Source organism: Bombus flavifrons, chromosome 12, assembly GCF_040668555.2.
Source record: "Bombus flavifrons isolate JBK064 chromosome 12, iyBomFlav1_principal, whole genome shotgun sequence".
In the NCBI taxonomy this organism is placed as follows: Eukaryota; Metazoa; Arthropoda; class Insecta; order Hymenoptera; family Apidae; genus Bombus; species Bombus flavifrons.
In genome coordinates, this window is record NC_138453.1 from 6,206,906 (window position 1) to 6,221,349 (window position 14,444).

The 14,444-nt window shown below is 39.8% G+C and overlaps 2 protein-coding genes across 7 annotated transcripts in view; one reads left to right on the forward strand and one right to left on the reverse strand.

Annotated features, from left to right (window-relative positions):
* by (focal adhesion protein tensin) overlaps positions 1–14,444 on the forward strand; it is a 182,582-nt gene that overhangs the window by 25,722 nt on the left and 142,416 nt on the right. The window lies entirely within an intron of this gene.
* LOC138185815 (putative sodium-dependent multivitamin transporter) lies at positions 4,006–10,439 on the reverse strand. Its single transcript, XM_069125084.1, has 7 exons — positions 9,985–10,439; positions 9,448–9,579; positions 8,540–8,761; positions 7,745–8,088; positions 7,566–7,685; positions 6,470–7,144; positions 4,006–5,217 (listed from the first exon to the last, which is right to left on the reverse strand). The coding sequence occupies exons 1-7, from the start codon at positions 9,988–9,990 to the stop codon at positions 4,965–4,967; spliced, it is 1,752 nt and encodes a 583-aa protein (XP_068981185.1). The 5' UTR covers positions 9,991–10,439; the 3' UTR covers positions 4,006–4,964.

Here is a 14,444-nt window from a genome sequence, read left to right on the forward strand (position 1 = left end):
GTACAACGATCGAGGACGAAACCAACGACGACTTCTTGATATTTCTCTCGAACATAAGTCGCCTTTGTGTTTTTGCTCGTTTTGCAAAGGCTAGGTGCCGCCGTGGCCATAAGATCCCCATGTATCTGACGTAAGATGGATATCGTATTCCCTATAATGCATAGCCGGCCGTATCGTGAATTCCGTGAAGAAGAGAAGGGGCTTGCGCCTGTTCCGAAGCTTGCTCACGAACTGTCTTTTGCATAGGTTATCGTGGAAGACCCAGGATACGGTCAGGTCTGGTATTTTTTTCGCCCTGGCCCTAACTTTATAGTCGCAGCTTCTTCTTTCCGGTGGCCACTGTCTTGCTGACCTTTTTATGAGTTTCTTCCACGTGCCTACTGGAATCATTGGTCGAAAAGCAGGCTCCCGTACAGAGGAATCTTAACCATCCCATCGTTGGGATTTTCAAGTAGCTTGGATTTAATTGGAGCTTGTCTTTGCTGCTGGTATTGAGAGATGAACGATGTCTCATATGCTAAGAAACCTGGCAAAGTTGTCGTGTAGCTATCGTTGATCACTAAGGGTGTGAGAATTGGGCTAGGTAGAGTTATTTGAGTCAAGCTAACTTTATATTATAATTATAATTCCTAATTTCTCTTGTAATTCATCAAATTCGGTTGCGAACAATTTTTAAGCGATTTACTGTACGTTTCAAAACAGTCATCAGTTTATGTACAATTTATCGTTCATAGCATTTATGGCAGGGAAAATTTGAAATTAACGAGAGAACACAGTTTTCGTATTTAATTTTTCAAACGATAAGATACAAATGACATTTAATATATGTAGTTTCAGATTAACCTGATATTCGTTTATCTGATCACAAGTCTACGACAAATAAAAAGGAAAGGAAGATTTATTTCTGGTTTTGGAATTTGTGTAATTTTCATAAAAAGTTATGACTGCCTCATAGTTGAAACGAAACTTTCCACGATTGTAACAGGATCATGTGCCCAATAAACATAAATTATTCTTTAGGAACGTTAATTAGAATACGCCTAACAAAAATGTTTGAGTACGTTGTGTAACGATATTAATAACGTCCTGGAGTGAATGCCAGAGACGACGTTTCAATGAGAATATTTTCAAGCGGAAGGAATGCCCGTTTTTCGGATGGCTTCGTGATGGATTGGGTAGAGTGTTTCGTGAAAGGCGAAGAAGTCTCGAATGGTGGTCAACGATCCGCCCCTGGCTGTGCAGCTGATACTTACATCTGCCGCGATCTTATTGCCCTCCCGCGCTTATTCGTCGGCTGCATTCGTTCGTACTTTGTCGGCATGATTGTTACAGCACGAGGTGTTCGATGTATCGACCTCGATCGAAGCATTGTTCCGTTTACAACCGTGGTCACGCAACGAACACTGGCGCGCTGCTTCTGCTTGACATCGTCCGATCGCTCGCAGCTACTCTTCTTCACGGTTTCTAATCGACTTTCGAAAGTTACTTCCGACTCGTTGCGCTCCGAATCTTTTTCTAAAAAGAAATACATACTAGTCCAAGAAGAATTAAAGGCTCTTGCGAGCAATCGAATAGCTTCGTTCGTTGTTCAACAGACCTAGACTTACGTTAAGAAATCCAATTCCATTGATTGCAGGAAATATAGTTGAAAATTATTACAAAAGTTTACAGAAATTGGATGACATAGTCGGACTCAAATTTTGTTCCTGACAGATAACAAAGAAGTAGAAAGAAAGATTCCACAAATCCAAAGTAATTCGTTGTTTGACAATGAATTAGAACACAAATTAAAAAATTCATTTTCGTGGATTTATAGAAATATGGTAAAACATTGTCACAAGCGCGAAGAAATTTTTTGAATACATGCAAAGAATATTAGAAAATAAAAGTTTATCTGGTCAGCGCACTGTTTACGACGACCAACGATCTCTCCTATGCACTCAGCTTATAATCGACGGGAGAAGGTGGACCCCTGATTGTGCGGATATCCGTACCGGAAGAACGCTTTACGTTCGCCTCTAAAAGCCAGTCAATTTTCCATGAGGAGAAAGGACGCTCCACAAACAATTAGAGTACTTTCCTAGGTTCATGCCGCTCGTTGTAACTTCTAAAGCATTGAATCTGTTCGTGAGAGGTCGATTTACAACGTCCAGGAAGCGTATACAACTCGACTCATCGCGATCATGTAGTGAACGCGATCAACGTTGTTTTTCTATGAGAAAACATGGCGATGAAAGTTGTTTTCTTATGAGAAAACATTGCGACTCTCGGTTCCTCCTCGAGCTTGTTGTTACGGTATGCAATTAAATTTTATAGAAATGACGTTTCAATACGCAAACGAGCAGTTTTACGATACGAACTTTGCGAGATTTCGACGATGAGCTGCTTGTAAACCATTCGTTACCACCGGTTAAATGCAAATGGGTTTCTACAAGATAATCATCGTTATTTGTTCCACGGTGATCTTAGAAACATCTGCGAATCTTCTCAGATACTTTCCAATGTTCTATGACTTTTGTAGTATTTGGAAAGGAACGCTTTATTCTCCGCGATGTTGAAGTAGAAACTCGGAGGAAAGCTCACGTTTTATTCTTATTTCTTCTCTGTCAAGTTTGAAATTAAATACGAGTGATTGAAAGCACGCTGCTCTCGGATTTCAACGTTCAATAATGCAGTCAAGTAGGAAATTGAAATGAAGAATTCAGTAAAAGTGGACGAGAATATGAATCTCTTCAAGGTTCGATAATTAAATCAGAGTCGAAAGTATTCAGTTATAAAAACATACTTAACCCGTAGACAGTAGAAATTGGATTATGTGACATATATGTAGATTGATATTTCACGTTTATTGTCGCCTCGAACTGTATAAGAAATTTAATTTCTTAAATAGATCGGAAATAAAGATTCTTTTTCCTTGATTCTTCACTTTCACATAGATATAAAGTAGAATATCAACACTCGTAATAGCGATAACTAAGTATCCATTTGCCAAGGGTGAGAAAGCAAAGACTAGAACGTAATTGGAAGTTTTATAATGTATCTTCATTATCAAACAGCAAGCCTTATGTCGTAATACTAAAATAACAATTTTCTCTCATTATCGGCAGAGAAGTAACCCTTAATCACGTTTACAAGAGATAGGGGTCTATTTAAACCGCTATGTCGAGTATTACATCGAGCAGCAACGTTCTCACGCGTGTCTCACCTTTTTCCTTTTTTAAAGGGTCATTCGTTTTCGCACGATGGGCGCGCCTGTATCAACGAACAGCTACCTCAGACCCACACGGATTCTTCTTGGTAGTACGAGTGAAATTTATGTGGTCGAACGTGCGCGAATCGACGCACGTGTCCCACGAAAATTTCACTGATCGATGACGCGTACGAAACACCGGTACGTCGACAGGAAATTAATCGACTGTTCGTGAAAGGGGCGCGGCTGTTATTTTTTTTCCAAAAAATATCGCCATACCGTGTGTGTCCAGTGAATTTCCGTCAACACTTACAAAAGCGTCGCTCTTTTAATTCGAGCTTTTAATTCTCTGACACACGCGTCACGCTCAACACATTCGAACGTAGACGTAATTCGACATTGAACGAGCATTTTCGGGCGTGATATTTCACGTGTCTCCCCTGTCCCTGTCCCTTGACAGATTTTTTCCTCCTGTGTGCAGCTCGTCTCTAATTTACGCGATGAAAATTCAGTTGGCCGGACCGAGTCGAACGAACTGCAATTAAACGAATTATAAAGCCTTTCCCAACCATCGTGCCACGGAGACAATTAGACGATAAATTACGACGATTCCGCTTCCGCAAACAACGCGACAGGGGGAACCAGTGTTATCTGTCTCACTCGATATTCACAAGTGAGAGAGAGCAAGAGAAAGAGAGAGAGAGAGAGAGAGAGAGAGAGCGAGCGAGAGAACAAAGAGAGGGCGAGAAAGGACGTACCGTGACGTGATGATCGTTTTCGGTGTGAAATTTAATGAAACGGCCGGTCGCTTTCGTTGAAAGAATCAATTATCTTTTATTGCGTGTCTTTCGCTGTTACAGAGCGGTAGTGTGATAACGTGCCGTACAGAATGAAGTTTAATTAAACGTGTTAGCGGGTCGTTCGCGACCCATACTCCACAGTGAATTGCTCGTCGACCATTACGAGATAAGTTAAGTTACGCGGTCATTTTTCTCGGTGTTTGGCTAAAACGATACAACGAGAATTATAGTGTCTCTAATCCGGTCATCCCTGTGACCCAGATGCCTGGATAGCTTCATTCGTGGATAGCTCACATCCTTTTCCAGCCCAATCGTCTCTCGTTAAGTTGCAAATGAACAAAGCGAGGAAAAGACGACGGCCGACGGCGCTGGCGAATTTAACGCACTGCAATCGAAACATGGTGCAAATTGAAGATTTTATTAATTTGCTCTACGACGAGGCACTGACGATGAGTTATGGCTAATGAAATCATCAGAACAGTTAATAAGTACAAGGAACAGTGACACTGGATCTCAACCTGAGCTTATTTTATTAATGAGTATTACTTGCAGAAGCTGGCTCGATTACTTTCCTTCTTAGGAAGTTGGTCGTAACACGAAGCAAATACGATATTCGTAAGTGAAATGCAAGTTTTTAAATCGATAAATTGTTTCGCTCGTTCTTGAAGCAAATCTTCTTATCTACGGGATTCGTGTTTCTGTCATATGAGCTCAGAAGCGTTAAATTTCACTTCCTCTGTTCTTAATATCCATAGGATTGTCATACGCTACCGCGGTGAATTTATACAAATTGTACATTACATCAACGAAATAGTATATAGAATTTTTGTCTCCATTTTTGAAAAGTTCTTTTGACAGATAATTTCGAACTTATAATGGGTAGTGCAGTTCCACTTGCTCTGAGATATCCATTATCTCATCGGAGAGAGAGATTAATTCTCAATACGCTCGCTACTATTCTTATATTCTTTATTTCATTTTCTATTCTCCAATACGAAGACCTGGCTGTTCGTAGTCTTCTGCGCGTCCTCCCTTCGTCTCCTAATTCGCGCCGCCAGGAAGGGGAAGAACAAGTTAGGCTCTGGTTCACGAGCGTTCTTGTAAAATATCTTATTCGTGATCAGGCTGGTTACGTAGCCTACTATCAACGTGATTGTCAGTCCAAGTGGATTATACCACATGTACGATATACGATACAAATAAAAGTACGACGAATCGTCCGCGGGGCTGAAAATGAAAATGAAATTTATTATTGAAATTATTTGAAACTTTGATTGATATTACGATTATATTTTCTGGATTAAACATTTGAGATTAAACGATGACAGAAGTTTAATGTTTACGAGTATATTGGATACCGATCATTGAATAAACGAACCGAAAAGGAAGACGAAAAATATGACAAAGCAGGTTAGAGGCGTGTGGCAAGGAGAAAGCAATATCATACGCAATACTGGAACGCGGCAGGCATTTCAAAGAGACTATAATCACGGTTTATTAACGAGTAATTAGCGTTAGTTACTATCGTGGGAAACGATGGGAAGCAAGCGGCACGTGAAAGCGGCTCTCGAGTCGAAAGAAATCAGGAAGTAATCGCTGCTTCTTAACCGAAAGAACTGGCTATCATGGTATCGTTCCACGCCCATCATATCATAGCGAAACGTTTGAACCGACGATAAGGCGTATCCTAGAACGATTCATTGCTGATTTATGTACCAATTATATTCCGGTGTAACGAAAACTGCTCCCCGGTAACGAAATCTTCCGTTTCCGATAAATTCATCGCGGCTGCTCCTTATCGATTATGCCTGGAGGAGTCAAGAATCACGAAAATTTTACTTGCGACGTTTCACTTGCATTTTTTGCTGTAACAACGTTTCGAGAGAAAATCGGCTGGTGACACGCGTGTACAATATTTTTTTACCGAAAACGAATCTCGCTAAAGCCAGGAACGTTCCTAGAAATGGTCCTATGGTTTGAATAACATGATAGAAAAAATGGTAGATGTTAATCGACTTTCGATGGACGTGCGGATCATGTCGTAAAGAATTGATTCCTAGTTCTGTTTTCAAATTTATAAACGAGAAGAATGGTTAACAGCTAGAAATGATTATTTCTACGTTTTCTTATGATCGCTTGAATCATAAATTGCGAATATGTACCTGTATTGTTCATGAAGGGGGATGAAAGAAAGCAGTGCTTTTATTCACAAAAAGGGGAACAGTTTTATCCGTGTAATTATTCCATGCATGCATTAAAGGGAACCAACAAACTTGATAACAGAGCAAAGATATAATAGCCACGGTTTTCTAATTTGCCTCCGGAAAAATTGCTATTTCCGCCTATTAAAGGCCGGCTTTCTTTGCTTCGAACGAACTCGTAAAACCTTTTACAGCATTGGTACTTTCGAATTGGCTCACGATACGCACTTTAAAAGCCTCGATAACAAGCTCGCTTTCTTAACGAGCAAGAAACTTACTCTTCGAATAAAGTTGTGTTTTGATGATAGAGGAGTAGGGTGGAATTGTCGCAGCCTTCCACAGATAGCGGAAGATTGGGTGTTGGTGGTTTCGGTGTACCAAATACTGCCCAAATGCACGTGATCAAGGCTGTGCTAGTGCCAACAATGGCTCCAGCCTGATTTGCCTTTTCCACCACCATGCCTAGTGTGAAAATCCCCAAAATGGGTCCTCCAATCGCTCCAGAAATCCCTATGGCAGCTTCGACCAACGGTCCCATCGATTTGGCAATAAAAGCCACGGCTAAACACGTGAAACCATTCGCCACAGCAAGAAATTTTCCAATTAACGTGGCCTTTTCCGTTGGAAATTCTATACTAAATTTACGACACGTGGGCTTTACATAGTCTTCCAAAGCTACAGCAGCTAGAGAATTCAACATAGCGGATATGGTGCTGAGACTCGCGCTGAATACACCGGAAATGAAGAGTCCAGTAACACCTGGCACTCGTGACATTCTTTCAGCTGCGAAATATGGCATTATCTTGTCGAAGCTGGAGATTTTACCGGATGTAACTGGGTCGCAGTTTCTGTACACAGCGTAGAGGATTAGACCGCAGAACGCTGTCAAAGAACCTAAGAGTAAAGTGAGTGGGCCGCTGAGAATGAGCGCGCGTTGCGAAGATTTGAGACTCCTAATGACAGAAAATCCAATTTAGATCTTATACAAAATTTAAATCAATTAAAATATGTATCAGAGACCGGCGTATTTTGACAAATTGACTACGTCAAAGACCAAATCGTTTCTGCCAGACATGGAATATTAATTTCTTAGTTAATCTTCGAATCATTGATTATTTTATACTTTCGATACATTTTATTCTGCAATTCCTTAACGTATCTACTTTTTTACTTGCCATTCTAGAATTGGTCGATAGCGCACATCCAATGATTGAGATAACTGAGCAAATTAAATAAAAATTACATGAGCGGTCGAATAACATGTAGATAACGCTAATCGTAAGTATTCGAAGACTAAAGAGAAGTGGTGCCTGACTCGATACCTAAGCCACCGGTCTCGAATTAATTATTATATAAATGATTATAAATACTCACTTGGCAGTGAGTAAGCGCTGAACTTGGATCTGATTAACCGCGTATAAAGACAGAAACATGGTAGTCCCACCAATCAGTAATGCCCACCATGTATGCCTTATAGTTGGATCAATCCTGAAACTAAAAATCAACAAATTTTTCAACTATCTGACCTCGTATAAATTCACTGATGTTCTTACTCGAAGAATTCTATTCGACCATCCTCTTGAGCGATGCTCCACACATTGGATAAGCCTCCGTCAAGGTCGCTAGCGGCGATACTCAGGATGCACAAAAGTGCGGTGAATATAAGTACTGCTTGAAAGACGTCGGTGATGAGGACAGCCTTGATGCCACCTACGGTCGAGTAGAAGGTGCAAATCAGGCCGATCAGCACGATGCTCATGTTCCCTGACAGACCAGTGGTCGCTTCTAGTGCCAACGAAGGCGCGAATAATACTATTCCAGTGTATAAAAGTAGCTGCAGGAAATTAGCAGTGCTGGCTAATAGTCGTGCTCCTACTCCAAATCGTTTCTCTAGATACTGAGAGAAAGACGGTTACAAGAAAGCAACTTATTGTAAATTACAAATTATGAATTGAAAATAGAGAATTGATGAAGCGCGATTGATTTATCAAGTTCTGCCTCTAAACTGTCTTTTTTTTTTAATAATGCAGTAGAAGATCACGATGAAAACTTTGAAGCTTGAAACTGATGGAAAATAATTTTTTATAAAATGTGATACCATCTATTAGCATTGGACTGCAAATTATTTTTTTAAATGCTAGAAGGAAAGGATCACGAAGATGATCTTCGAATTTGAGATTATGGATCAACGATGGTTGTTAACGAGGTACGATTGATTTATGAAGTCCTGATTTTAAATCGAGTTCATAAATACTGGAAAAGAAATGATCACGAAGGTTATTTCTAAGTCCCAAATTGTGGGAATGGTTGACGACATAGTACGATTGACTGATTAGAAAATCACATACCTCATAGACACTCATGGTGTTCAATTCCGTGAAAACGGGAAGATAAAGATACAAGACGATTGGTGTACCAAAGAAACCACCCAGGTACAACAGCGTGACTTGCGTGCCGTGAATGTAAGTTTCTGCGCTGATTCCTAGCACCGTGATCGCTGACATGAAAGACACCATCAGTGCGATCGATAAAGGAACGACGCCCATCGTTCGATTGGCTGAGAAGTACTCCTGTTGTAATAATCGCGAAACATTGGTTAACGCATTGCTACATTGCATCGTTTGAGCGTTGCTGCTGACACTACTGTTACGTTCTACTAAGTTTTAATGCGTTTCGACAAACTTAGAGATAAGATTATATAAAACTAATTGTCCATTTTACACAAGAGTGAATTGATCCTTTGATATAATAATTTTATTTGAAAGAAGTATTTCGATCTGCAATGAATTATTTCGACCGCCAATTTGTCCGTAGCAGAAGTAAAACCGAAAACCACGCTATTCATTCTGTGTATCGTTACTATCGCCTGATCGATCGTATTCTGCGAGTGGACATTTTACTCCTGGCCCTCTAACTTGATTCGTAATAACGTTTCAGCGTTAATTAACTTTCTGTCTTTGCGGTCGTTCGTGGAAGTTGGCTCGCGGCTAACCCGATAAATTAAATAGCGCTCTGGATAGTTGGCAATTTGTGTCGATGGCAATATTTATCGCGCGGCTAGATCGATCGGTGCGATAACGGTGAAAGATCTGAGGCATGGAACGCTGGACCTATGTCGTGATCTAAGAACGTGCCAGCTCTAGGTATGTACAATCCTGTTCTGACGCAGTTTATCACGGATATTGGATCGCGCGGTGTTGTAGACTCGATGTCGATTCGATCGTCCGTGGCGAAATTAATTTTCCAAGGGCTTAACCTCGGCCGTGCGTTGCCTGCCTCCGGTGAATCGGTAGTAGATCCCAATGCCGGTTGAGATCGACAGCATTAGACCGATGACAAGATAATCCGGCCATTGAAGCGTCGATGTATCATTATCCTTGCTCTGCTCCTGCAAACGTATCCCCACGTTTTTCCCTCTTATTAAAGTCCCTTTCGCGTAAATTGTTGGTTTTCCGATTCACTCGGTCTACAACAACGATTTTATCCCAACCCTGGTGAATCTCTATTTATCTTAGCTCCGCGAGATGAGATTAATTCGTGATGTGTAGGATGAAATTAGCGAGTGGAATCGATTAACATCAGGTGAAAGGTGTGTAAATGACGGATCAGTTGGATGTTATTAAAAGGACAATAAAGGACGTCACTGAATTTAGAGAGAGAGTAATTAAATTGATGCAATTAAGATTAACCGAGAAGCATGTCGATAAAGATTCAATCGTCTAACGTTCACCAGAGTTGAACTACAGGAGAGAAAGGCTATCTATTGGAAGGTTTCTATGGAAAGAGCACTCACGTCCATTCTATAGGATCCACTCGTGTGATACCATCAACTCGCGATGGACGAGAAATTCGATATCGCGAGCTTGTTTGCCCGAGTATCGTGCTTCTTCCTGAATCGTTTCTGCGGCGACGAGGGAACAGGCTGTGAACGTAACACACTGGCGGCCGATGGTCCCAACCGTGAGCTGATAGCACGAAGAAAAGGCGCGCGCGAATTCTCAGAGAGAGGATCCCTTGGAGAAGTCGTCACCTGCGTGTTTTGTGGTCGAGTGTGTTCGTTCGAACGAGCAGAAAAGAAGCGAGGATGAAGCGGTCCATTACGTAAAGCTTGGCTCAGCATATTTCCTGTCAAATGCACGCAAAGCCTCGCCACTTTAACGAACGTTCGAAAAACGGTGGTAAATTCAGGTAATATTCAGCCAGCCGGCTAAGCGTGCCAATGGACGAGGAAAAATATGATGGAGAGAGAAAGAGAGAGAAGGAAGATTATGAAGAAGGTGGTTTATAAATTGCAGGAGATTATAATGAGACTATTCTCTCGTCATAATATAAATCATGTGTCTGGAGTTCTGAAAAACGAAACTTATGATTTAATGACTGTTTAATCATGTAAAGTCAGTAACGTTGGTCACCCTTGCGAAAGAACCAGTCCGATTGGCGTCGATTCGTGGCCCGATTCAGAGTCACGAATGATAATTAATCTCTTAAAGGTTAATGAATTCAAGATAAAGAGGAATTTTCGTCTGCTGAGCCAATTCCCGTCTCGAGTGGAAGCAATAGGAACGCGAAAAAGATATTCGAATCCCCTTGTCGATAGGGCTATCGATCGTGAAAGATTTAATGATTTTAACGTTTCTTTGAAGTCCTTTAATTGGAAACGAATAAAGAGCTCAAAGAGAACATTCGTTACAAAGCGACGAAGAACCGACGAGTATTGAACGTCCAGTGGAATTCGCTCGAGGCGAATGCTACGCCACTGTTGCGTCGCTGGTGCATAACAATTATTCGCGAGACGGTAGCTTCTGGTCGTAATGTAATTTCCTAGTATTATGAGGCACAATCGAGGGGCCATCGGCTATTATTCCGAGAAGGGAAGCACCCATAGAAACGTCCCAGCAACGAGGATTCCTTGATCCATGGGAGGAACTCATCGATCTTTATCGAAACTGCCGCAAAGGTTATCTGGCCGATGGATCGAATACGTAAAATTCAATTTGATATACAATCGATGCTGATCTTCCTGATGAATGATATTTTTCTTGAATCCAACGGTAATCTAATATTATCCAATATTATTTAATAGAGCTCCATTCAGTTTCAATGGAATCTTGTTACGGTCTAAGATAGTCTCGCGCAAATTCAATGAAGTCTTGTCTGAATTGAACGAGATCTTATTTCACGCCCATCAAATAATCTGCTGTTAACTGCAATCTAACCTACTTGTGCATATTTTATTGTCGACGATCTGTTTTGGATTTATGCGCAAGTCCATGGGAACGATCGTGTACATCTTCGTTCACAAATAGTAAGATACATATTGATTTTATAAAAGATGTGAAACATTAATCTGAATTATCAATGAAACGATTAATCGAACAGAGTTTTACTTTCATGCGGCGTAACACCTTAAAAATTTCAAAAAACTATTTGATTGAGTTACAAGAGGAACGCGATGAGTTAAGAATTACGTTCGTTTATATATATATAATCTGAGATGAAATCTGGAATCAAACAACAAAAAATAAAATAAAAAAGTAATCCAAATATCAGAATCGATTAAATCAATAATCGAGGAACGTAATGGACGTAAACAAGGAAGAATTTAATTTCATTATCATAAAATTGATACGATTCTATAATCTATATAATATCTTAATTTAAGGTCTTAAACGTGATAATAATTCTTAAACGTTTAATGGCTACCTAATAATATTTGACGTTTACTTCATTTTCTGCAAGCATCGTAATACTTCCTTATGAAGAAGATTTTACATATGATTTACGGAAATGAATCATCGATCTTTATCAATAGCTTACACCGAGATTACGATGGTAATCGATTTATGAGCATATTTTATGCGATGATATCGCGTTTCTTCCCGACATAAGAAGAAATCCCGGACCTGTTTAATGCAAAGAGATTGACCAACACGCCACACAATTTGTCGAGTTGAATTTATTCCTTCCAACGTAATTGCACGATGCATGGTACTCCGGAGGTTAATAGAGATCCCTGTTGAGACTCGTCCAATTTTCGACATTGTTACTTGACCGTTGGCTGGCTCGTTTTACGCCGATGCTATTCGCCGACGCTATTCGCCGACGAAGATGCAGAGGAGAAAGACGATGGACGACGAAAGAGGAGAAAAGGAGGAGCCCCGTAAGTGGTGAATTCCCGTCATTAAGTCGTTAGTCGGACGCAGGACAGCAGGCTAACCGTCGGTTAACTGGCTGCTGAACTTGATCGACCAATCGTTGACCCTCATGGTCGATCGAAATTTACCATGTGTTGCCGCCTTTCATCCCCTATTTGCTTTTTAATCGAGTTAAATTTTATTCCCCTGAAAGATTGATGGTACAGTGTAATGTAACGTGTGGAAAGTAGTAGTTGCAAAAATATGTTGATAGATTATAGGAATTTTTGTGAACATAGAAATTCAGTTAATAACGGGTAGTAATTGTATGAAGATCATAGAAATTTGCTTGACGAATTATAGTAGTTTTCTTGAGATCATAGGAATTTTTAGCCATAGATAAATGGCTAAAAATGTAAAGAAGAGAAGTCTAAGTTTATAGAGGGTTAGTTCATCGATAAAGAAAATAAATTTGGGTAGTAAAAATGCAAAACATGAGAAGATCATAATAATCGTTGAACGTAAACTGCAGAAATGTAGAAAATATATCTAAATTTATAGACGATTTAATCAGGCATTGAGAATTCGAAAAATTCGAGTCTCTAGAAGCGAAATATTTCTGGTTTCTCCCTCGCATCTTGTGTATTCTACGTGATGGAAGATAGCCATGTTGGTCAAGCTAATCGAGCAACTGGTGGTAACCATTTTCAAATATTGAATTTAGAGAGAAGAAATCTCTCTTCTTGAATCTTAGTGAAAAGTTTGTAAACTTGCGATCCTATTCTGTATGTCTATTTTACGATTAGGTTGTTTGATTTCTTTTCTCTATTCGTTGCAGGAAGAACTTTGTTTCCATCAGATCAAAAATAAATCTTGAAAGTGTGAATTCCTAGATTTAGCTCACAAGTCGTAACTCCCTTGCTCAGATGGACCCCCCCTCTCTCTCTCTCTTTCTCTCTCTCTCTAGATTTCGTTGTTTAGATAATCACGATGTCGTGCTCTCACTAGTGGTTTCCTCTTTTAGTTAGTTAGACGCGCAAGGAGATAAGACACACTCCTAGATTGAAGATCAGACGTGTTTTTGCCTAAAGCACACGCCGCTCAACGTTCTAAGCAGAAGCTCCTCGTTATTATAGTTGGTTACTCAAAAGCAAGCTATCTTAAGGAAACTTGTTTAAATTCATTTACATTCGCATGCACGTTTCTCGCGATCTTCGTGAACCTGAATTTGTTGCAGAACATAAATTTCAAAAGTTAAATATACCATCGATAATATGCAACATTTATTTGTTCTACGATCATAAAAGATGTGACTCCGACGTGATCCATACAACAAAACTTGTTGATTTACATTAAAAAGTTTCGTATTAGAAATAAATGTTTCCTAAAGACTCTTTAAATTTGTCTCTTAGAAGTTACAGGTACTTTTTCAGAACTTTTTCTTCATCCAAATATTCATATAAAGAAGATTCTAAAACGTATCTATACGTTCCGTTCAAAAACACAAGTGTTTTATACGACACGGTTACACGCGTTTTAACGTTGAAACGCCGGAAAGTAGCCAGCGTAACAGCTGCTCCACTTACAAGTGACACTTTACAATGACGCATATATTTTTGCCGGTGCGATAATCCCAAGGCCGCATACAATCGTTTCCAGTAGTTACCGTATATGTGGAAATTTTGCGAACGATTTCACGTTCATACTCAATTCTTTACATGTTCTAGGCGAAATAGGAATCCCAAAGTTTTCAATAAGTTTCTAACAACTTTTCGCTTCATATTCAATCCTCTAAATCGTATTAGATTTCGATAAAGAATAATTTTGCCCAGGTAACACTTGCAGCCAAAAATGTATATATACAATTTTCTAAATTACAATTAATTGAATATAAAAAATTAATTTTGTCTAGTTATATAGCACCTGCAATCGAAATACAGTGATCCTATTCGAATAAAATAAGAGGAAAGTCGCAGGCTTTTCATTTTGTCGAATGCGGCAACGATGAGTGACGATCTGATAATGAGCGCGCACGCGTGCTACCTCGTCGAGTTCCCGTAATCAATTAACGAGTAAAATCCGTTTTATTTCACGGTTACGGTGAATCGGTTTTGTTTTT